Source organism: Drosophila grimshawi, unplaced genomic scaffold, assembly GCF_018153295.1.
Source record: "Drosophila grimshawi isolate 15287-2541.00 unplaced genomic scaffold, ASM1815329v1 contig_44, whole genome shotgun sequence".
NCBI lineage: Eukaryota > Metazoa > Arthropoda > Insecta > Diptera > Drosophilidae > Drosophila > Drosophila grimshawi.
In genome coordinates this window covers 13,423,673-13,446,951 of record NW_025063240.1, presented here as the reverse complement: position 1 = coordinate 13,446,951, position 23,279 = coordinate 13,423,673, and the positions used below count along the sequence as shown (strand labels likewise).

Here is a 23,279-nt window from a genome sequence, read left to right as displayed (position 1 = left end):
ATTAAAAATGCAATAAAAAACTCTTTTGACTTCAAACAATGTATTCATTTTTATTTGCGTATTAATTTTTGGTTCCTTTTTATTTCACATTTCACTTTTAAGAGTAAATTTTGACAAATCAATATAAAAAGTTCGTAAAAAGTCCAATTTTTCTAAAAGAGTGTCTGCACGAGGCTCTTAAGCTGCACTATCTAAATCTTTCATCTTATAAGACCTTTGATCTTATATGAGAAATCTATTTTAACTTATATACGTTAACTTTAATTTCTTAACACACATTTCAAAGATCAAAATCCCTACGAACCTATTCAAGCCTCACTTATTTAACCGTCAAAAACTTGAATTCAAAACAAAAATAAGGTTTTGGCAATTTGCTTGGACTGCACACTAAAAGCTGACTGCTGCAAGACTCAACGGCACAGCTCCACACCAAAAGCTTATGGCGCGCAGAGCTGGCATATTGTTAAAGCTTTCGAGCAGCACCAAACAGCTGCTCGCCGAACTTGTATTTATCTAGCGGCTTATCTTTATACACGCGCACACAGTCAGACCATTTCTTCCCTCCATTGTTTTCGTTTCAAATCAGTTCTACGCAGTGTCTGATTGGGAGTGGTTCGCCATCTTGCCGTCTACAGAAAATCAAAAAAGAAATCGAGTGTTCGCTTTAACAACCGGCAATTGAATTTAAACTTCTAAAAAGGTGAGCGCATTGAATAATTATATAAAAGCTGTATATTTAATGCCAATTAGGATGTCAATCATAGATAATATCGCTTAAGATAATAATATCTCAACACACTTTTAATGCTGAATTGCAAGAATTGCAAATTGAAATATATATATATACATATATATATATATGTATTTCTGTATAAGTAGCTTTCAATTCAAATTGGGAGGTGTACTTAAATGAATAATTCGCGTTTGTTTAAGCTTTGAATAACCTCTAGAATTCCATTTATTTTTTGTTGCCTACACTTTTTTTGTTCGTTTTTGAGTTGAACTTTCGCCAGCATACAAATACACATGCAGCAAAGTCTACAACTCATGTTTGTTTTTGTACGTTGTGTGTGTGTGTGTGTCTACATAGCATGTGTCTATGCTAACACACTCATACATATTCATACATTGCAATTTATCTGGTTGTTTATTTTGTTTTTTTCTTCACAGCCGGTTTTTGTATGGCCGGTAAATCAGAGATGATGAGAGAAAGACAGAGCGAAAGAATGAGAGTAGATAAATAGGGAGAGAGAGAATAATTTACACGTCCCCACTTGTATAGGCTTAGCAACCTGTGCCTCAAATTGTTTATTCGGTTGCGTTCAAAGTTTAGGCTTGACTTTAACATATGCATTGTCATTATTTAATTGCACATTAGATTGTTCGAGAAATTCTGAATGGTCGTCGATTTCATTGTAATATTAGCACGTACGACAAATGCCAAATCTTATCAGTAAACGTGAATATCTCTTTTTCTTGCTGATAGTGTACAAAATGTATATAAACTCAACTTAAGCTATTGTTAGAAAAAAATACATTCGGTGAAAGCGCAGACAGACTTTGTTGGGCAGTTTTGTTCTCTACAATTTGTCGGCGCATCTCCAAATGGTTATGGCGTGATTTTTAATAACCGAAATCACGCCACTTTGCATGCAGATGAGCTGATTTGCAAATATTGAATTCAGGTATCAGGCTTATTAGACTATAGCGAAGATTCATGTTAACAAATGGTTAAACTATTTTGAAAGTCGACAAATATAGAAAGCTAGCTCATTATCAATTAGCACGTTTCTTTTATATAAGCTAGCTGGATGCTAAAAGTTATGCAATATTTCAATTAGCTGATAAGTATTCATCTCAATCATTGTCAAATTGTCTAGACCATTTGGCGGCAGATTCAAAATTCAAAATTATGCAGCACCGCTCCCAATGTCAAAGTGTCAGCTATCGTTATCGATACTGATCGTCCCTGCCATCAACTTTGCTTTAAATAAGTGTGGCCATGAACTTGTCATAAAAAAATCACTTTAACAAGCGAAAGAGAAAAATGAAAAAGTTCAGAAGCCAACCTAGTGAGAGTGAGATAGAGATAGAGATAGAGAGATATAGTGTAATAAAAAGTTGATTGACATTCACTTTGCTGTGCGGCCGGCAAATGCGATAACGATTATAAGCTTGAGGCATACTTGTTTTTCTCTGTTCTCTGTTCTATGTTTTACAATAAGTGTTATTAGTGAGTTGCACTCGTTGCAAACCAAATTGACAGAGAGAGGGCGAATTAAAGCACATACATTAAATCTTTTCTGATAACGCGACTAAATTCTATTGTATAAAAAATGTGATAACAGCGATTGCGCAACGGATTTGTAACCAGTACACTCAAGATTAATAGCTGAGTAACGGTGTTCGCAATTAACTGTTATCAGTTACGCAGCGACAAGCGCATCGTGCACAACACGTTTGTTTTTCTACGGTTCCTTCAGAGTGTCGGTTTGTGCTGGGCAGCGAATGTGAGCAACATCCATTCTTCATCATTCAAGTGACAATTGGAAAATGTTTGCCCTACGCCGCACCCTCAAAATGGCCAGCCAGCCACAGACTTTGTTTCTGCGCGCCCCGTTCAAATCAAATTTCGGTGTTTGTGCAGCGGTATGTTGTTTTCCTTAATACTCTGCTTGCAAACGGTCAGAGGGGTATATTGGCAATTTTAGTTCAGCTTTCGCTTAATTAATGTTCTTTTGTTTTACTTTTATTGTTTCAGTTTCATTCATGAAATTTGCTTACTAACATCTCAAGCGTATAAAGATTAGCAGCTAGGAAAAGTCGTATAAAGATTAGCAGCTAGGAAAAGTCGAAACAGAGTAGCTTAGTTAGTTATTCATGTTTTTACATTAATCGGAACAAAGTTCACTTTCAGCTCTGCTGCTATGAGCTTTGTTTCAGTCATTTGAAAATTATTGTGTTTCCAGGCAAAGATAGTAAATAATATTAACAAAATGAATTCAATCAATGAGGTGACGTCTACATTTAATCATTATACCACCATATATGTGTATATATAACACTGTTCTAACACTCAGCGTCCACTTGTGGTTTGCTCTCCCGCACAGATGGCCCAAAAGATACGCGCTGGACCCGTTGTCGATGTGCTCGGAGATGAGATGACTCGCATCATCTGGCAATCGATCAAGGATAAGTTGATCTTGCCCTTCCTGGACATCGAGCTGCACACATTCGATCTGGGTATCGAGCATCGCGACAAGACCGAGGACCAGGTGACCATCGACTGTTCCGAGGCTATTAAGAAGTACAGTGTGGGCATCAAGTGTGCCACGATTACACCCGATGAGAAGCGTGTGGAGGAGTTCAAGCTGAAGAAGATGTGGAAGTCACCGAACGGCACCATTCGCAACATACTCGGCGGCACCGTCTTCCGTGAGGCAATCATTTGCAAGAATGTGCCCCGGCTTGTGACCGGCTGGGAGAAACCGATCGTCATTGGACGTCACGCCAATGCCGATCAATACAAGGCTGTCGATTATGTGGTACCCGGTCCCGGCAAGCTGACGCTCACCTGGAAGGGCAACAATGGTGAGGTCATCGAGGAGGTGATCAATGACTTCAAGGGTCCCGGTATCGCCCTCGGCATGTACAACACGGATGATTCCATTGTGGACTTTGCCCACGCATCCTTCAAGTATGCTCTGGAGCGTAAGATGCCCCTGTACATGAGCACCAAGAATACGATTCTCAAGCGTTACGATGGTCGCTTCAAGGACATCTTTGAGGATATCTACGGCAAGGAGTACAAGAAGCAGTATGAGGCCGCTGGCATTTGGTATGAGCATCGTCTGATCGATGATATGGTCGCCTATTGCATGAAATCCGAGGGTGGCTTTGTCTGGGCCTGCAAGAACTACGATGGCGATGTGCAATCTGATTCCGTTGCCCAGGGATACGGCTCATTGGGCCTGATGACCTCCGTGCTCCTTTGCCCCGATGGCAAGACCGTTGAGGCTGAGGCTGCTCACGGCACTGTGACGCGTCACTATCGTCAATATCAGCTGGGCAAGGAGACGTCGACCAATCCGATTGCCTCGATCTTTGCCTGGACCCGCGGTCTGCTCCATCGCGCCAAGCTGGACAACAATGAGCCTCTGAAGCAGTTCGCCGAGACGCTCGAACAGGTGTGCATCGATACCATCGAGGGTGGTGCCATGACCAAGGATCTGGCCATTTGCATCAAGGGCAGCATGGCTGCCGTCGAGCGCAAGGACTATCAGGAGACCTTCGAGTTCATGGACACACTGGCCAAGAACCTGCAAACCGCTCTCGCCAGGTCCTCGCATATTTAAGTACCCGATTTGTCTTGTCCTTTATATATATGTATATGTGTAAATGTGACGTGTGTGCATCGTGTACATCTGAAAGAAGCTCATACTCTTTTGGTTCGTTTCTATTCGTTTCCATGTTCATTGTCTCTGCGAGACCCCATTCATCACAGCGTCTTGAAATGTGTTTACCACCCCCCAATCCCTCGTCAAATTTTAAACAGAAATTTTTTTAAATAAACATATTTTTGTACCGCCAAAATTTCATTTGGATTCAATTTATTCTGTGCAACTTGCAGGTTACAAGTTAATATGGGAATGCGTCTTAATTGAGGATTTTAATTATTTTTATACATTTTTTTTTGGAATTTTAATTTCCGTGAGACTAGTTTATTGGTCTAAACGAGGTCTTTAACCTGACGCCCACCCAGAAAACGTTGCTCGTCGATTTTGTTATATAGTATGTAAATGTAAATGGGTCACTTGTGCGGCTTCTGCAACGAGCTCTTGAGCTGCACAGCTTATTGGATTTGTGGCAGTCTTGAGTCAACACTCGTGGACAACGCATCCGTCCAACAATTAAGACGGACAGTCGGACAGACAGGTCGGGAGCAACGTGCAATGTTGGCCAAAGCGGTGGGCTATGGCTACTTTGTGGCCTATGTGCTGGCGCTAATCAGTTGGCCTGGCGAGGCATATCCAGCGAATAGCTATCGGGATCTGGACATTTGCAATCACTGGAATGGCAGGCGACACTTTCTGGAGCTGGGCGAACGTGGCGAGCTGCATGCTCGGAATGTCAGCACCACAGCATATCGAGTGAGTGCATCCACAAGGATTTCCTATTTCCCTTTTCCTTATAATGCCAATGCTACGCAGAGTTCGCCATTGTTGCTCAAGAACGAACTGGCCGCCGGGGATGCGTGGTATCAGTGCAATCTGGAGCTGGTCACCTGTGCCGAATGCGTCATCCGTGTGACCTTCACGCACGCCAACTTCTCGAAGAGTTGCAGCAACACGGGCGGCAAGTCCAACATGTGTCCCTGCGAGCACATACAGTTCTCGGAGCCGCCGTACGATACGACCATATCGGGTCAGGAGTTCTGTGGCGATGGCAAAGTCTTTCGCAGCAAGACAAGAACCTTACAGCTTAAATTCTTCTACAGGGCCACCAATGCACATGTCTTCTCGCTGCAGTACTTCTCGGAGCGTAAGATGAATAAAGAAATTAAAGAACTCAAAATTTAACAACTCAATATAATTCCATGTTCAAATTAATATCAAATTCTATCCACAGGCAATGTCAAAATTGTCAGCGGTTCACCAAAGCAGTCCATTGTGGGCAGTGGCAGTGGCAGTGTCAATGTTAAGTACATGCCACAGATTATATCGACGCCCTATTTTCCCATGGCCTATCCAAGGGATTATGCCATCGAGCACATACTCACCTGCGAGGCGGACAATTGTCAGGTGCGGCTGGACTTCACAGATTTTCAGCTGGGTCTGGCCTCAACGCTGGAGATCTTCGACTCGAATGGCCAGATGCTCGACTCCTACACGGGGGAACACTTTCGTCCGCCCATAACTGTAAGCAGTGGTAAATCGCTGTTGCTGCAGTTCCGCGGCAATTCCGTTTCGGGTGTTGGCTTTCGCGCCGAGGTTAGCTTTGTCTCCTCCAAGCAGCTAAAGGACGAACGAGTACCCTACACGGGTAAGTGGGGGTGGGTCACTTGAGGGTCTGCAATTGTCATATTGATTGACGGGCTCAAACTGTGGGGGTGGTGGGTGTGGGGTTGGTCGTTGTATAAATTTCAATGTCACGACAAACACCAAAGTAAAAACATAAGTGAGAAACAGGCGACTTTTTGTTGGCATGGTCTAGTTTGGTAACGCAATCGATATTGTTGAGCCAGGTGATAAGTGGGACTTACATAGCCAGATGCCATAAGAGCGGCTAATAATCTGAATATATAACTAAAGCAGAGCACCGGGAACTGAGATTTGTTTATAAATATTAATAATATTAGATGGGGAAAGTTTCTTGTTTGACAAGGCATAACTTTAAGGGTAGTTTAAAGTAAGGAATTATATTTTGAAAAGACTTATATACAATTAAAAGTAAGAAAAATAGGTAATGAGTAGAAATAATTTCATATTTGTTTACGAGGTTTCTATCCTATTCCCTTTGCAGACTGCGGCGGCATGGTGACTGGACCTGGTGGTGCCATCACCATGATGAACATGATTGAGAATGCCACAGATGTGCGACTGTTTGACTGCATCTGGATTATTAAGCCGGGTAATAACTATATGATGATGAAGACGCACATCTCGCTGCGTGTGGATGACTTTTATGGAATGGCAGCCCGTTCGGAGCTGACAATTAGGCAGGGCACCACCTCGGAGTCATCGGAGATTGAGAATGTGATGTGGCCGCATAACGGTCTCAGCAAGGAGAATCATATTGCGCCCATCCTAACTGGTTACTATATACGACTGCGTGGAGTATTTGGCATGTCCTCCAAACTGGCCATTGTGTATAGCGTCTTCAACTATTTGAGTGAGTACTTTGAGTTTGTCTTAATCCCCTGGATAGGTGAGTGCTGAGTGGTGATCTCTTTCACAGATTGCTATATCGGTTCGGAGTTTCTGTGTGGGAACAATCATTGCATCTCCATCAGACTGCATTGTGATGGCTTCGATCATTGTGGCGATGGCAGCGATGAACCCGATTCCTGCGAGGAGGATTGGGCGCACTTGCATCACGATCGTCGCTGGTATTCCCACAAGCCCAACTATTACTTTCCCAAGATCGATCAGTATCCGGATCTGAAGACAGCCACGGGCATCTTTATCATCAGCACCCTGGGCATCTTTGGCGTCCTCTCCGGCTGGATGGTCATACTCTATCGCATGGGCGTCCGGGCGCGCCATCAACGTGAACTCCAGAGTCACTTGCAGACGATCAGTGAGTTGCTGGACCGGCAGGATGAGGAGCGCACACCGGACGAGCCGCCCAGCTATGAGGCGCCGCCCGACTACGAGGAGGTCATCAAGGTGGGCATGCAGCAGGAGCTGCGCGAACCGCGTCGCCAGCGTCGACAGCGTCAGCGGCAAAGGGAACGGGATCGTGATCGTACCTGCAGTCGTGCGCCGAGCAACTGCACCATGCAATCGATGGTGCCGCTGCATCGCAGCTGTAGCCTGGATCAGGAACAGCCCAGCACCTCGGCGGCAGCAATGACGCGAGCCGTGGCCTCCACGGATACCTCACAGGATGCGGCGCAACGAATGCTGCTGGCCACTGCCATATGTGGTAAGGTTGCTTTTGCCAATCTCCTTCACTCCTGCCCACCCCCTGCACTTGCTAATTTACCCACAGAATCTCATTTGCAGGCGCTGCAAGCGCGTCTGGGAAGGCAACAGCGCTCCCAGGCGATGGCAGCACCGGCAGCACCGTGGGGCTTTCAGCGTGCCCGGCAACGTTTTCCGCTGGGCGTGAACTATCCGCTGCCGCTGGAGCGGCACAGCCGCAGACGCCTGGCAGCACGGCGGACGACTGCACCGACGCCTTTCGCGACAATTCACTCAATATATCACTCACTCTAGGACTGCCCAAGAGCAGCAGCAACACATCTGGCAGCCTGGTCAGCAGCACGCCGGCGCCAGTGCATAACCAGAGCCTCATCAGCAACTGCACCGAGCATACGTATCTGAAGCGTTCCTGGCTGCTGGTGCAACAGCACTCGCCGCATGGACAGCGATGTCGCGTGCAGCGATTGCGTCACACTTTCTCCTCGCCGGAGGCATTCAGTGCCCATGAGCTGCATTTGCCGTATCCGGATTTCCTCAGTTATGGCACCAATTTGCCGCATGAGCGCAGCAGCAGCAACTTTGGCTCCGAACTCTCCAGAGATCCCTCCAGCTACAGCGTGGGGAAGCGTGCTCGACTCGCCGCAGCTGAGCCAAGTGAATGCCAAACGCCAACCAATGATCTCGAGTGCTCCGACAGCACGTTGCAATCAGAGATGACACTCTCGCAGCAGGAGCTGATTGCGACGCACAATGACAGCGAGGCGGAGCAGCAGGTATCCTGCTTTGGCACTGTTTCCCAGCGTCCCAAGCGGCATCGCGTCAGGAGTCGCTCCTTTAGTAGTTCTCGAGTGGGCAGCGGGGGCAGAAGACGCCTCAGGCAGCGCAGCTCTTCGGCGGATCTGCTGATCTATGCTGGCATGCAGAGGGATTCGGATGTGGAGGCGAAAACAATGCAGCGATTGTTTTTTATATGAGGTGCCGATGAGATGAGGGGAGTGGAATTTTATTGGAACGATAGTATTATGCCTGGTGTGATGCTGTTCAGGAGCTGGTCTTAATTCGTATTTATAAAGGTATTTTTTTAATTTGCGAATATCATTTAAATTCTATTTGAATATCGAATTTACGAAAATCCCACAAAAAGTAGTCCGTAGTAAAATATGATTTCATATTTTGTTTGTCTCTAATAACTATTTTCTATACAGATACAAAAAAACAAATAATATTAATGATTGTAATATAAAATATGTTCAATTTAGTAGTTACTATGGACAAATTTTTGTAGGCTTCGCTGATATTCTTTATTCAAAAGCGATTTAGCAGAATTATAATAATAATAAAGTTCTCAGAACAAAATTAAAATTAGCTTTAAGACGCCTAAAAGATTGAAAATATATAATTTCCCAGTGATCTGCAATTTCCTAGTACTGTAATTATATATATAAAAGTTATAAACGTTAACCAAGCTAAATAAAAGTTTACACAGTTTGTTGCAATTCTTTGATATTTTATATATATAGTATGTATATGTTTATTGTATAAGTTTTTAGCGTTTTTTCTTTTGGGCTTATGCAGTGTATGCCAAACTGTATGCACAGGCAACTTACAGTTGGACAAGCCTAGGTGCGTTTAGGTGCAAAAGTAAACAAAAAATGTTCATTATAGAAACCAAGGAATGCATATTATTTAAGTACATATACGTGTGTGTGTAGACTATATTTGTATATACTGTATATAAATATAGACGAATACGATACATAATACCAAAGGCGTAGGACTGTCTGCTAGCCAGATCGTTCTACATATACATATAGATAGATATTGATATCTATATGTGTATCTATGGCTGCGATTGCAGTTGATGTTTGAGATTCTCGGCGAGCAGCGATTTGCCCGTCTCCAGCGGGACAACAATATTACGCAAACTATCGATGCTGTTCCGCAGCTTGGTGGCCTGAAATTTAGTCGGCAATTTGGGGGAGCCGCCAACAGATGCAAATGCAAATGTTTTGTACTCCTAAGAAAGGGGGAAAAGTATTTCATTTATGTATATAAAGTTTTATTTGCAGCAGCAATAAATGGTCAGGAATAAATCAACTAATCAATAAACAAACAAACTCAATCAGGTAAACAGCAGTTAAGGTCAATGTATGTAGATAGTTTATAAATCAACTGAATACATATGCATATGTATAAAAATATAAATTCTTCATAGTATATGTGTGTTGCAAATAAATAGGCATGATTAAACAGTTTGATGATAGTGCATGGAAAATGAAATATGAAAATAATGGCAATGCAGGCTGCTAAATTGTTGTATTTGATACAACATTCATTTAAAGCCATTGCAAACTTATGAGAAACAAATCAATATATTATACTTCAAACTTCAAAACTTAAAAAAATAGTATTAACCATATTAATATAATAAAGATAATAATATGCTGGGAGAAACTTAAAAAACTATTTGACGCTTCTACGCTTGTCAGGTCATATTTCAATTTTCTGCGCGTTTGGAATCAGATCAGGTTACCTGATTGGCGCTGGGCGAACTCGCCTCACTGACTGTGGCTGGTGCCTGGCCCATGTACGACTGGAATGTGGGAACGGGATGATCACCGCGATGTGTGCCACCTCCGCCACGTGTAGTCACCTTCTCCTGTAGCGAATTGAAGGTCTTGGAAAGCCACGGCTGCCAGCTGTTACGATTGGACTGCAGCTCACTGAGTGTATTGTTGAGCTGATGATTCAAGTCCTGATTCTTGCACTCGGCTTCAACTTGAGCCAACTTGGCCTGCGCAAGCTCCAGCTCCAGTTCGCGTATGCGCTGCGAGGCGATATTGAGTGGATCCAATGGACCCAGTGGCATCTTATTCGCATTGCGCAGTGGATGCGAATGCCTTTTGGCTGTGTCCAGCTGCTCCTGCTTGGCATTGTCATTGCCCACTTCGATCTGCTGCAAGCAGTGCGAGCACTTGGAAACCGTTTGCTGCAAGGGTAACACAGATTATCAAAGATTCACAACTACATTCATTTGACTAACTTACCATAACCTTGCCCAATGTTTCGTTGAGCGAGTTCATTCCCTGCTCATGCCGCTGAATGATCTGTTTGTATTCCTGTATGATGCCTGTGTGCTTCTTTTCCTTATCCACGGCCCGCTCATTGGCAATGGTCAGCTGCTGCATGAGCGAGTCAATCTCTGACTGAAGTTTGCGTCGCTCCTCCCCAAAGCGACTCTCATAGATTTTCGCCTCCTTATCCAGGCGCTCCTTGTGCTGTTTCTTGAGTAGAAACTCCTCTTCGTACTGCTTCAGCTTCTTGATTTTGCGCTCACACGCCTGTTTCATAACCTTAAGCGCCTTGTTGGAACTGCGGCACTTCTTGGGCAGAGTCACCCGAAAATACTTGAGTATGCCCTCGAAATCCAGTTGACGCAAATCTGACTCACAGATCGACAGCAATGTCAACGCTACCTGAAAGAGCACTGGCAAACCGTCCAGCAGGAATACGTCGAGCACATGGAATACGAAGCAGAGCGGAAAACGTGCCGTGTAGAGTGTGAGGAACCACTGCGAAGCATACATGTGCGTCTCAATGCCACAGGCTGTGAAATGTTCATGCAGCCGTGGCAACTGATCCTTTATGAGACGCTCCAGCTGATAGAGGCGCAAGTAGAGCACCTCAAAGCCACTCTTGTAGAGATCACGCAGTCCGTAGTCGTACATCAGAGAAACGAGCACACAGAAAGCATCCTCCTCGGGCATCTATTGAAAAATATATGTATTAAAGGCAAATTTATATAGAAACTCACTTTTAAAATCAAAACCTTTTACTCACATGCAAAAGCAGGCTGGCTGCTATGAAACTGAGGCCCTGGCAATAGCCGACCTCGCTATCGTGGACGGCATATGCTTTGGATACTTTGAAGAGAGCATCCTGACCAGAGCCGCCTGTCTCCTTGAAGCATTGGTGCGCCGGAAAGGTGCGATGTATGTCACGCTGAATAACTGTCTCGCATTTGGTTTCCTGTACCATAAACATGACTATAATTAACAAGCGAAGCACAACGATAAGATTTATTACTCTTTACCTTGGTAATAAGAACCTTGTACATGTCATTCATTTCAACCTTGCGCTCCACATTGGCCAACTTCTGCCAAATATTTCCGCGCAGCGCCTCTGGCACACCTAGACGCACTAGGGCGGCGAGGTTTTTGGGCCGCTTCTCACTATCCCATTCGCGCACAATGGGATCCCATTCATTGAGTGTGTCCTGCGAGCAATCCTTGGAGACTTCACCGGTACCGCTGAGCAACGGCTCATCGCCATCGCTGCTGTAGTCTGAGGGGTAATCATCCTCAATGGAGGCAATGGACGAGCTGCGCACAATCCGCGATAGATTATTAATGCCCAGTTTAATTAGGGAGGATCCCTGCTGTCCGCTTTGCTGCTCGTTAATCTCCTCGGAGGGATCAATGCTGTTCACCTTCCAGTTGAGTTCATCGGTGCGCTTCAGATGCAAATAGAAGCGCAATGTCATCGGCCTCTTTGACATGAAGTGATCTCTGAATGATCCCTCCGACTGAATGGTCACAGGTGTCTCAATGACGAAGCGCACAGGTTCCTGTATGCCGCGAATCACAATGTCGACGGCAACAGTAAGATTGGTTTTGGACGTTTCTTGATTCAGTTGTTCGAAGGCTTTCTCCTGCGACTCCCACTGGGCGCTTATTGCATACGCACTAAGACAGGCGCTGCTTGAATCCGGCTCAATGCCAGCAGTGCCCTGGGTGGCGGGCACATAGCCCATTTTGATCAAATCTATGAGATGCATATCCTTCTGTACAACGAGCTTGCCGGGTGCAACGAGTACGCCAAAGCAGCGTTCAATATACAGTGGCTGGAGTACATTTGATGGCGTCTGCTTGACGGTAATGCACACCCGCTTGTCCGTATTGGCACGCAGCTTGAAGCAGCCACGGTCCCGTGGCACAACCGCATACGTATTGTTTGCCAACTTTTCGCGTATCTCCAGCGATACAATGAACTCATAGCCAGCGGTATTCAGCGGATTGCCGCTTACGTCGGATGTCACCGAATTGGCCATATCAACAGCTGAAGTGAGACTGCAGCTCATGCTGGGCGCATACGTTTGGAATGCCTTCTGGAAGCACGCTGCAGCAAGCAAGGTAATTTTAAATATGCTTCAGTTTGCGGTTGACAATCGAGGCACACACTTACCGCTCACTTGATTCACTGCTTCGGGAATATGGCAACGGAATACATGGCATTGGAACAGCGCATCTCCGTGCAGCCACGTGAACGCAAAGCATCCATTCTCACTGGTATCAACGGGGCCCCGATAGTACAATATAATGCTCGATATTTCATATGAGGCAATAATCGTATTGCTCTCCGCATCGTGCAGACTGTAAAATAAACAAAAGCAGTAATTAATTTAAATATGATGTCAGATTGAATCACAGGTCAAGGGTCATTCTAATTATTTTTATACATAAAAAATCAAATTATTAACTCACTACATTTTCAATATAAGTTTCCAAAGATAATTTCACATCGCCTTGGAATGTTTTATGTTCGAAAATTCTTATATTGCTTATCATAAACAGAGAATAATTTGTGCAAAATTTTAGATGCAGTTGTTTTCAAGTCCTAAGCAATCTCTGTATTATGAGTCACGTAGATTGGGTTATAGTGTGCCCAGCTTTTGATGCGTCACATTGACATAATGTATAATCCGGCTTAGCATGCAACTGGCATACTGATTGCTGCAGAGCACGTGTTTGCTCATAGATGTTGATATACATTATTCTCTCAATCGCAATACTTACACGACTAGACCATCGGAACAATTGGGAATGCTGACGGTAATCTTGAGGCCCACCGATTTGGAGCCGCTGTTAAGTTCGTTCATGATGCTATACACATCCGCCTCGGATTTGGGTACATTGATATTAGCAGCGCCCAAATAGGTCACACCAGCAAAGATAGTGCAGCCCTGATCGATCTCGGAAACTGGGAAAGATAAAGTTTAGAAATTTGCACAAGAATTTGAATTGATTAATGGACATCTTACCCTCTTCATCTGTGGTATCGCATTTATCGGGTTTCATGGCATCCTGTTTCTCTTCAATGCACGCCGGACTGGCATCGATGCAATCATAGAATACAGATTGACCCACACGATTGTGCTCCGAGTTGGAGGCATCCTCCGAATCATCGCCGACTTTGTTTGGCGAGAATAAGTTGATTTTGAAACGCATCTCAGTATCGCCACCGGCTTCCGTTTGTGTTTTGCGACCAGCTAATGGCAAAGTCAATGATTTCTGCTGTGGATGTTGGGATCGCGTTTGCTGTTGTTGTTGCAGTTGTGGCTGTTGTTGCTGTTGTTGCTGATGGTGACGCGTCTTATCAGCTGCAGCTGCAAAATGTTAATTGGCATTTATGACAGAGTGCTCTATTGATGGAAATATCGATATACGATACTTGTTTCTTTTTTATTGGTAGCTTAATTTGTATGTTTTGTTTATTTGTATTTGTTGCCATGACAGCATGAATTGATATTCAATTGAATTCTATATATGTAGGTAGGTATGCAGCTCCTGCCCCGATAAGATTGCGCATTCGGCTTACTTAAAGGGGCTTACAAAAGAGGGCGCAAGTAACCCAATTTTGGAAGCTACGCAACGTTTGTGTGTGCTCAGCTGGTGCCTGGTAAATAACAACTGACTGCGGCGCACATTCAACTTTTATTGTTCACAGTCAGTTATTCAATTAGTTTAGTTCTGTGTCTCGCACTCACCAACATTGGCGGCGGCCAGGGCACTCCGCTCGAGTTCCAGGTCGCGCAAGGCATCCGTCATCTCGTGCTGAATGTCGCTCAGATTGCGATTGTGCGCCATGTCAAGAGTGGGCGAACGATCCCCGCCAACTCCATCCGGGGACAAAGTAAGTGCACTCAACGATTCTGAGACTTTTGCGACAACTGTGGCGGTGGCAGGCGATGGTAGAGCCACCTGTTCCAAAGGTGTTGCCACATTACTATCGGTCACAATCTCGTATTCGCCACTGGTTGTAATCGAAGACTCCGAGGATTTTGTGCTCAGATTATCATCCATTATGTAGTGGGTGTATGTGTGTGAGTGTGCGTATATCTTCAAGGTTGTTTTTTTTATTATTATTGTTTAAACAGCAACGAATTTTTATATTTACTGATAATTTTCGCGTTGCTTACGAAATGCGCATATTCGTGCAGTTAAGCAAGACGAATTTCGATTTGTATTCAATTTTCAATTAAGAGTTCTGTTTTAATTTTCATTGCACCTCCACTCCATTGTTTGGCTTTTGCCTCAAATCGATGACGAATCGGAACGTTTCAGCTGGTGGTCGGTTTGGGGGGCGTCAATTGCGCTGCATATGTAAGAAAGTATGTGTGTGTTGTTTGCTTGACACAAAAACCACAGTTTGTAGGGTGGTGCTAATGTCGTAAATGCCGTCGTATTTGGGGTCAATAGTTTGCCTCTTTTCCTTTACGGTACTATGTATAGATTTTTGTTTACATATTTTTCCCGTGCTGGTAAGCGTACGCTAGAATAAGTGTTGGTAGATAACACACACATGAACTTAACTTATAATCCACAATATGTGAAGGATAACAACTGAAGGATTTTTAATATTCCAAATAACAACGAACAACGAATAAATTATTTGAAGATTTAAATTCAAATTTTATAGTAGATAGAATTGATGGAGAGATTTTTAATATTATGTGTTCAACTGGAATGCATAACACATCATAACATCAAGACCTACATACTTGCGATCCATAAAAAAATCTACACAGCACTGTGCAGCACGATTGTGAGACTTACACAACACTAATAACACTGATAGCTATCGATATTGGCGATAGTATTACCGCGCTGTCTGACAAAAAACGTGCGCGTGCTGCATTTCATTTGTAATATATATATTTAATTTTTAACTAAATTGCTATCTTGTCAGACTAAATTGTAAACTGAAGCGAGATGTGGCCGCGTTTTGGCATTAAAATTGGTAACAGCACACTGTGCATCGCTTACGTAAGGGCCGATGGCAAGGCCGAAGTCATCGCCAACAAGCAGGGCGATCGCGTCTCGCAAGCGTGTTTGCTGTGGAACGGTGACTCCGAAACGGAATGCGGCCTTACGGCGAAACAAAAGATGGCCACACGACCCAAGCAAGCGGTGGCTCACAGTTTTCAGCTGCTGCAATCAAAGTCTGAAATTACCGAGGACAAACTGACGAGTGCCCTGAAGGAGGTGCCGTGTGAATATGACAAGGAGTCGTTCGTGTTCCGCATGGAGCACACAAAGCCAGCCGATCGTGAGGATCAAGACGATATTGTAGTAACGAAAGAGATGAGCGCATTTCAAGTAACTGTTGAACTGCTTCGCGCTGAACTGGAACTGGCGCGACAATATCACACGGCCAGCGATCAGGCGCCGATGGCGGTGCTCTCTATACCCAGCTATTATCCACCGCAATCGGTAAAGTTACTTTCGGACGCTGCCAAGGACGCTGGCTTTCAGGTGGCACAGATCATTGCCGAGCATACAGCCGCGGTGCTCTGCTATAAAATCGCCGAGGAGCAGCTGGAACAGTCGTTGGATCGTCAGCACGTGCTGACCATCAAATGTGGCGGTCTGTACAGCGATTTTGTTCTGTATGCCGTTGAGAATGGCTACCTAATTGAGCTGGCTAAATATGGACCGTTTCCCATTGGTGGGAAGCAGTTTACCGAGGCTCTAGTGCAGTTCATCTGCGAGGAGTTCAAGCGCAAGTACAAACTGGATCCGCACGAGTCACGTCGTTCGCTGGCCAAAATCCGCACTGCCGCCGCTAATTGCAAGCATATCCTGACGACGCTGCCCTCCACGCAGCTCTACATTGATTCCCTAATGGATGGCGTCGATTTCAATGCGCAAATGTCGCGTGCCCGCTTCGAGAGCCTCATACAGCCGGTGATCAACGGGCTGATACAGCAGCTCAGCGAATGTTTGGAACGTGCACAGCAGGCACATCCGGAGCTGAAAGTCATCGATCATATTGTACTGCTGGGCGCCACCATGCAAATACCAAAACTGCAGTCGGCGCTGGCAGCTCGCTATCCGGATGCCAAGCTGCATAACAGCCACTCGACGGACGAGGTGGTTGCCATTGGCTGTGCACGGCAAGCGGTTTTCCTGCTGGATCCGTTGCATTCACAGCTGCAGAAGGCCGACGATTGTGTACTCGTCGAGGATGATTTGTACATTTGGCACGGCAACGATGACTCCAATGCCAAACTGGTGCTCAGCAAGGGCAGCATACTGCCGGCCAAGATCAAAGTATCGCTGCCCCAGTCCGGCCAGGCTGATGCCAGCGATGCCGCTTTAGCCTCATTCAAGCTGCGCACTGGACAGAGCGAGATAATGGCCCATCTGCCGGATACGACGCCCACCATTGACGATGGCCTGTTCCAACTGGAGGTGGAGGTGGACTGGGACGACAAGGATGGTAACATAGTGCCTCTGGTGCGGCTGCGTTGTATGTGAACTCAAACATTTAGTCTATTTATTGTTGGTAGCCTAATACTTATCATAAACGAGTATCTAATAAATTCAAAAAAGCATCAATCAATTCTAATGGGATTTTTATTGAAATGCAAATAAATTCAAATTTAACTTTGTGTTTTAATTTAATCCGGCTCAAAAGTCCATAGATTGACTCTTAAAATTCCGCTCGAGTTTGCGCAGAAACTCCTCGAATACCACAACGCCCTTGAACATGCTGGTCTTCTTATAATCCTTGATGCGACTCTTATCTTCGGGCGCATCCATATAGCTTTTGGTCTTGTCATCGTAAGCGTTAATCTCTTGCAGCAACTGGGATATGGTCGGCACCGTTATCGGATCAAACTTGGCGACAGCGCTGATGCTGAAGGGTATACAGATCTTGCCCGTGGCCGGATGTATGCAGAAGGGCGCCTTGAGTAAGTGATTGAAGCCCTTGGTCACATTGATGTCCAGACGAGGATAGAGCAAGCACAGCTGCACCTCCTGCACAATATGCTTCAGTTTACGACTCCACACATTGGCGGCACTGGTACGCATCGAGTTCGCAAAGCGCACAAAGCTCTCCCAGATCAGTTTCGAGTGGGCGCCATCCTCGTGCGTCTTCTGCAGATATGCCTCCAGCTCGTTGCGCGCACCCTCATCGCTGACCATTTGCAGCAGCTTGTTAATACCCTTGGGCGTGCCAAACAGATTCTGATCCTCTAACACAATCTCCTCGAACATGGGCTCCACAATCTTCAGCGCCCGCCGCAGACTATGATGCGTCCGATCGCCTATTTGAACGCGTGCCGCATTATTCGTATAGCTGAGTATGTTGAGGTACTCGGTGACCGCTGCACGTGCGCGTGCATCCAAATGGCGTGCCGTGTGATCGCAGACCCAGCAATGGATGCCACGACGACCGGAGAATATCCACAGCATGTGCTCAAAGTCAAAGTCCTCGCGCAATGCGGCATCGAGAACACGTGCTGCCAGCACCATGAATTTCCAGCACTTGAGACACATTTCCGCACCGGAACAACAGTTGCGTATATCATCGTAATCCGTTGCATCGATATCAAAGACCAATTCACGTTGCACAGGCGTCAAACCGCCGGCGACGGTTCGAAAGTTCTTTGGCCTGGTGGACAAAACAGCGCCAATATCAATTTTGTACGGATTACTTGAACATATCTCCTTTTCCAGCTCGGCTTGTGTCTCAAAGCACAAGTAGCGTATGTAGATATCGTCGTGCAAAGTAAAGGATATCTCCCGATTCACAAATATGTTATCTTCCGCTGCACGGTACAGATTGATTACTGTGGTCATCAATTATTGAGAATGTTTGTAACTTACAGTGTCCATAGTTGAGCCAGCGATAAAAGGGCTCATGTGGAAAGAGACGTCTGTAGTAAACGGGCAGCATATCTGGCAGTATGTTAGAATCATAAACGGGCACTTTAGTTTGTTGTGGTGCCTGTGGCTGAGATTCCTGCTCCGCGCTTTGTTCCGGCATCGTCAACTAGTCTATAAGCCAAAAGAATTAATTATCATTCGGAGATAAATGTCTAAGTAAGGAATGGTATCGCTTATGGAAACCTACACGAAAGATTGATGGTGCTACATAATCATAGCTCAATGTGTTTGCAGCAATTTATATATGTTATCTCTTGCCTTTATCAAAAGATCTATTGCCATAAATTTCTCTTTTGTATATATTTATTACCACAGCGTAAACATAATGACAATAATAAAAAAAAACTCAATTTTTTGTCGAAACCTTATTACTATATTTATATATATTTTTTTATGTTTTTTTTTTGTTTCTTTTTTAAAGAGAAATACACGTTTTGAGCTTAAAATATTTAGATATTTTAACGACATGCAATTAAAAGTCTGTTTGCTAATTAATGTCTGTAATGAATTGAGGGCGAATCCACACAATGGAATAATATAGTAGAACAGCGGAAACAATATGGTCAGTGAGTCGTCTGATAAATTTGCTTATCAGCTATATAGAAATTCTATAAATATAATTACTATAGATACTCGTAAAGTAACTACTAATCATTAAAGTCTAGGTTAGATCATTTTTTTTGTTGTAGCTTATAATTAGAATCTTGTAGCTTCACATAGCTCACAGGACCATGCTCACACAGACACACACGACGAGCCGGCACAATCTTAGGCGACAGTCAGGCGAATGTCCTGCATTTTGTGCTGCTGCCAGGTGTGTGCAGGCTGTCGCGGTGGTGCCGTATTATAAAGCGTCACGGATGCAATGTGATTATTTGGCATAACTTCAAATATTAGATCCTGATAGCCATAGCAAAAGGTTGAACCAAAGGGATTCGCAGTGTTTGTGGAGCTGGCACGATGCAGCACAACTGGACGCTCCGAGGTGGCCAGCGAGCCGCTAATCTCATCCCATTTGGTGTAGGCAGATATATTGACATGATCGTGTTTATTCTCACTCTCGCCAGTCACATGATGATCGCTTTCCAGTTGAAACTGAAACTCGCAGCGATGGTACATGTTGAAATTAAAATGGCCCGGATAATTGGTGTGCAGTATGAACTTTTTGCAGGTTTGTGTCCGGGCATCGAACAACACATCGATGCCCAGTGTGAAATAGTTGAAGAATATGTCGCTGCGTTTGCTCTGCACTTGGCGATTTACACACGAGCTGTGTATCTTCATTTTGTCCTCGCTCTTGAAGAAGATACGGTTGGGAGCACCCAGATTGGTGGCCACATCCTCACAGCTATCACCGAAGAGCAGCTCACGCGTGAAACACTGACGACGTGGCTCCAAAGCGCGGCCAGATCCCTCCGTGTATAGCTTGAGCTTCAGACCCTTGGTGTGGCCATAGATAGTGCGCAGCACCGTTGCCGATTCCAGATACATTTGACGATGATAGCAGGACAGGGGCAAGGCTGGTGGACGATTTTCGGCCACATTGCTGCCCGCATAGAGGGACATTTTGGATACTACCGGTGAGGCGCCATTGAGAAAGACCAGCGAACCCAAGCCATGAGCATAGCCGGAATGCAGTTTACTGTCCACCGGGAAATAGAAGCTCAATCCACGAAAGTGGAGCGCAAAGAGCTGTTTGGCCGCATCGTAGACACCCGGATGGGTGGCGCCAAACGAATGCTCGATCTGTTCAATACTGGGCAGCACTTCGGGTGAATTGAAGTAGGAGCTGCAATATTTCAGCTTCACCAGTTTCATGTTGAACACTTCAATGGTTTTCAGGCGTTGAACAATCGGATCAAAGATCAAACGCAGTCCATCCTGAGGCAGATTTATAATGATGTCCACGCCCAGCGGATCCGTGTCCGAATAGAGCACCTGTACGCCCTTTATGATGCCCACCTGGGATTGTATGATCGCTATTGCTTGTGAGAAATGCATTCCCAGCACAAACTCCCAGGCATCGCAGCCCAGAGAGATTTCTGGGACTATTTCCAGGTCGAGCATTATTCTGTGTGGCAGACAATACCAAAAATAAAAATGTAATCGCTTTTTCTTTATCTTTTTTTTTTTTTTGCATTTTGTTCAATTTCTGCCACCTTACTGACCTTGATATGTGAAATCAGCTGCGACCCACGAAAATATGCGCAATTTCGTGTTGTTTTTGTTATTGTTTTGCCTGTTATTTGTTCAAGTCCGTTTTGTTTTTTCTCGCTCCTCTTTTTGCTATATGTTTGCGTTGTTGGTGTAGTCGCTAGTTCTTCTATTATTCTTGGCTATTATTGCACGTTCAATTGTTTGATTGCGTAAACGTGTAATCTTGGGCGTTTTACAATTAATTGTGCTGTTTGGCGTCTTTTCTTAAGTATATTGTCGTTTTCTAATACACACTCCGAACAAAGGCAAAAAAATAGGCAAATGCGCAGCAGAAATACAAATGTAATGTAATAACAAAGTGTCGGTGTTGCCAGATCGGGCTAACAGCTGATTTTGCCAAACTTATGAAATTGTCTTAAATATACACTAAGACTTAAGCTGAGCTTAGAATTAATATTAATATTGTATTATTTATGCATATATAATTATAGAAATGTGCATAAATAGTTTTTATAACTATTTTTTTAGTTTTGCTGAGCGCAGGTGGCAACGCTCGGTTAGAACGCAACAGCTGAACATTGAGCAGCTGCACGCTCATTTTGGCGCGCTTTTTTTTCATTGTTTTCGCTCACCTTTTGTGTTTATTTGGAATGCTTCTATTACGCAAACTATTTGCAGGCAATTGTTACACTTTCTACTTTTGACTTATGCACTTTAAGGTGATTGAATTAATCAATAACCACGTGAATAAAGTAAAAAACCGACGGCCAATCCACACACCGCGCACACAGCTATATACAATGTGACCAGATCACGATGATACCAAATTGCCCAGCGCGCCAATAGAACACAAAAAACATTTTCATCGATTCCGCATTTTCTGAATAATATTTAAAATCTAGAGTATAAAAGTCTAGCCACAACAATCAGACAATCTGTACACCATCTTCTAGACAGCCAGCACCACACTTAACACAACAAAAGTTGGCGTCCGTCAGGAAATTAGCGCTTATGCAGTAATAACAATAAATGTGCCCACAACCCATATGATGCGGCAGCGTTGGACGTTCTCCACAATAAGTGCATGTTGTATTTGTTGTCAATTTGGCGGCAACAAGCTCCCGTTGGATACTTTCGCGCCGCAGCGAATTTAGGCCCTCCGTGCCAAAGAAGGCAGCTTTCAGTAGGCGGTTGATTTTGCGAAAATTTATAATCGGCAGAAGCAGACCAAGAAATTCCTGCAAGTTTATCAAATTTTAGTGAGTTGTTTTGTTTCAAATTTTTGCAATGGCTGCCTTACCATAAAACCGCCCCAGAGCAGCTCACGCGTGAGATACTTGTAGCCAATGTCGCGTCTTTGATTATTGCGCAAACTAATGTAGTCCAGACCCAATAGATAGTCAATTAATGTGGGCTTTCTTCCCGTCTTCAAGAACCTAAAATAGTTGAGCACGTTCAAAACCAGAGCACTATTCTCCGCCCACGTTATTGCCTGGCTGAACCATTCGACTCGGCGGGACAAGCGGCGCTCCTCCCAGCTCTTCACATAGCCAGGCAGAACAGTGAGGGCAAAGTGTAGCACCAATCGGGAAAGCGTGAGTTTCTCCGCATCGTAGGCCAAAACCAATAATTGTTGGCCAAATGTCGAGCAACGTTTGCCAACGGAGCCAAACCAAAGCGCCGATTGTATGAGCAGATCGAGTTCCGGTTGGACTTTGATAAAAAGTACGGGCTACAGTTAAGATTAGTTAGTAGGTCATTTATTTGTTGCAAATGGGGGTTTATCTACCGATATGGCCTGTAAATTCTCCAGCAGGTTATTGCGTATCAAGCGTGCAATGTCCTTGTTAAGGTAAATTGCATCTATCTGGAATTGATTTTAGTTATTGAATCGTATTGTGGTTTAACTTAGCTATTTACCTGATTAACACGCGGCACATATTTATTTTTCTCCAACATTTTTGTTTACTTCTCATTTGCCCCTTGTACTCTGCCCTTTTGTTATTATTTTGCTTGTTTATTTCAGCTGATGTGTACACACTGGCAGCTGGCAGTGCACAACGTTCTTAACATGTGCTCAACATAATTGCTCCACACGTTGTTAAGCGCTGGCCGTTTAACAGCTTTTACATTTAAATACTCTTTCAGAGATATTTCAGCAATTCAAGTTGTTACACAGTATTTTGAACTCTTTTGCAGCGGTTTTTCAACTATTCCAGCTTTCAGCTAATTAACTAAAAATGCTGCCAACAATTTATTTTGTTTTTTGACCATTTAGGAAGCAGTCGGCAACTTATGTCATTTTCAATTAAAACAAATACACAACTCGTTTTGAGGCGGAAAATGTCTTTGACTGTTTCTTGTAATCCGTTTTTATTGATTTGATGCCGAATAAACCAGTTGAGCATGTTGCACATTTAGACATTAATCTAAAAAAATTGCCATAAGTGCAAGTTCAATG

At 44.3% G+C, this 23,279-nt stretch overlaps 7 protein-coding genes across 10 annotated transcripts; 3 read left to right on the top strand and 4 right to left on the bottom strand.

The window, feature by feature from the left end:
* Positions 1–478: 478 nt before the first annotated feature.
* LOC6558822 (isocitrate dehydrogenase [NADP] cytoplasmic) lies at positions 479–4,593 on the top strand. Of its 3 annotated transcripts, none has more exons than XM_032734249.1 (2): positions 479–700; positions 3,111–4,593. In XM_032734249.1, exon 2 carries the CDS (start codon positions 3,111–3,113, stop codon positions 4,353–4,355), a length of 1,245 nt encoding a protein of 414 aa, XP_032590140.1. In that variant the 5' UTR covers positions 479–700; the 3' UTR covers positions 4,356–4,593. The 3 variants fall into 3 exon arrangements, with proteins under 3 accessions (XP_032590140.1, XP_001984359.1, XP_032590135.1); XM_001984323.2 differs by lacking the exon at positions 479–700 and adding an exon at positions 2,087–2,649; XM_032734244.1 differs by lacking the exon at positions 479–700 and adding an exon at positions 2,911–3,014 and having other exon boundaries at positions 3,081–4,593.
* A 144-nt stretch (positions 4,594–4,737) lies between these two features.
* LOC6558611 lies at positions 4,738–8,854 on the top strand. Of its 2 annotated transcripts, none has more exons than XM_032734229.2 (6): positions 4,738–5,150; positions 5,211–5,541; positions 5,629–6,042; positions 6,523–6,891; positions 6,958–7,647; positions 7,714–8,008. In XM_032734229.2, the coding sequence occupies exons 1-6, from the start codon at positions 4,806–4,808 to the stop codon at positions 7,938–7,940; spliced, it is 2,376 nt and encodes a 791-aa protein (XP_032590120.1). In that variant the 5' UTR covers positions 4,738–4,805; the 3' UTR covers positions 7,941–8,008. The 2 variants fall into 2 exon arrangements, with proteins under 2 accessions (XP_032590120.1, XP_001984360.2); XM_001984324.3 differs by having other exon boundaries at positions 4,742–5,150; positions 7,728–8,854.
* A 317-nt stretch (positions 8,855–9,171) lies between these two features.
* LOC6557631 (rab GTPase-activating protein 1-like) lies at positions 9,172–15,224 on the bottom strand. Its single transcript, XM_001984325.3, has 10 exons — positions 14,883–15,224; positions 14,473–14,824; positions 13,747–14,091; positions 13,502–13,685; positions 12,891–13,078; positions 11,740–12,824; positions 11,487–11,675; positions 10,694–11,413; positions 10,180–10,635; positions 9,172–9,663 (listed from the first exon to the last, which is right to left on the bottom strand). Exons 2-10 carry the CDS (start codon positions 14,786–14,788, stop codon positions 9,487–9,489), a joined length of 3,660 nt encoding a protein of 1,219 aa, XP_001984361.1. The 5' UTR covers positions 14,789–14,824; positions 14,883–15,224; the 3' UTR covers positions 9,172–9,486.
* A 439-nt stretch (positions 15,225–15,663) lies between these two features.
* On the top strand, positions 15,664–17,330 carry LOC6558531 (heat shock 70 kDa protein 14). The gene has a single exon (XM_001984326.3). It carries the CDS (start codon positions 15,698–15,700, stop codon positions 17,243–17,245), a length of 1,548 nt encoding a protein of 515 aa, XP_001984362.1. The 5' UTR covers positions 15,664–15,697; the 3' UTR covers positions 17,246–17,330.
* Position 17,331: 1 nt separating this feature from the next.
* LOC6558091 (DNA primase small subunit) lies at positions 17,332–21,622 on the bottom strand. Its single transcript, XM_001984327.2, has 3 exons — positions 21,451–21,622; positions 18,602–18,772; positions 17,332–18,543 (listed from the first exon to the last, which is right to left on the bottom strand). Exons 2-3 carry the CDS (start codon positions 18,759–18,761, stop codon positions 17,399–17,401), a joined length of 1,305 nt encoding a protein of 434 aa, XP_001984363.1. The 5' UTR covers positions 18,762–18,772; positions 21,451–21,622; the 3' UTR covers positions 17,332–17,398.
* LOC6557766 (PHAF1 protein CG7083) lies at positions 18,953–21,162 on the bottom strand. Its single transcript, XM_001984328.3, has 2 exons — positions 20,830–21,162; positions 18,953–20,732 (listed from the first exon to the last, which is right to left on the bottom strand). Exon 2 carries the CDS (start codon positions 20,726–20,728, stop codon positions 19,430–19,432), a length of 1,299 nt encoding a protein of 432 aa, XP_001984364.1. The 5' UTR covers positions 20,729–20,732; positions 20,830–21,162; the 3' UTR covers positions 18,953–19,429.
* Positions 21,623–21,677: 55 nt separating the features above from the next.
* LOC6558024 (peroxisome biogenesis factor 2) lies at positions 21,678–22,824 on the bottom strand. The gene is made up of 4 exons (XM_001984329.2): positions 22,739–22,824; positions 22,608–22,685; positions 22,119–22,550; positions 21,678–22,056 (listed from the first exon to the last, which is right to left on the bottom strand). The coding sequence occupies exons 1-4, from the start codon at positions 22,775–22,777 to the stop codon at positions 21,745–21,747; spliced, it is 861 nt and encodes a 286-aa protein (XP_001984365.1). The 5' UTR covers positions 22,778–22,824; the 3' UTR covers positions 21,678–21,744.
* Positions 22,825–23,279: the final 455 nt, after the last annotated feature.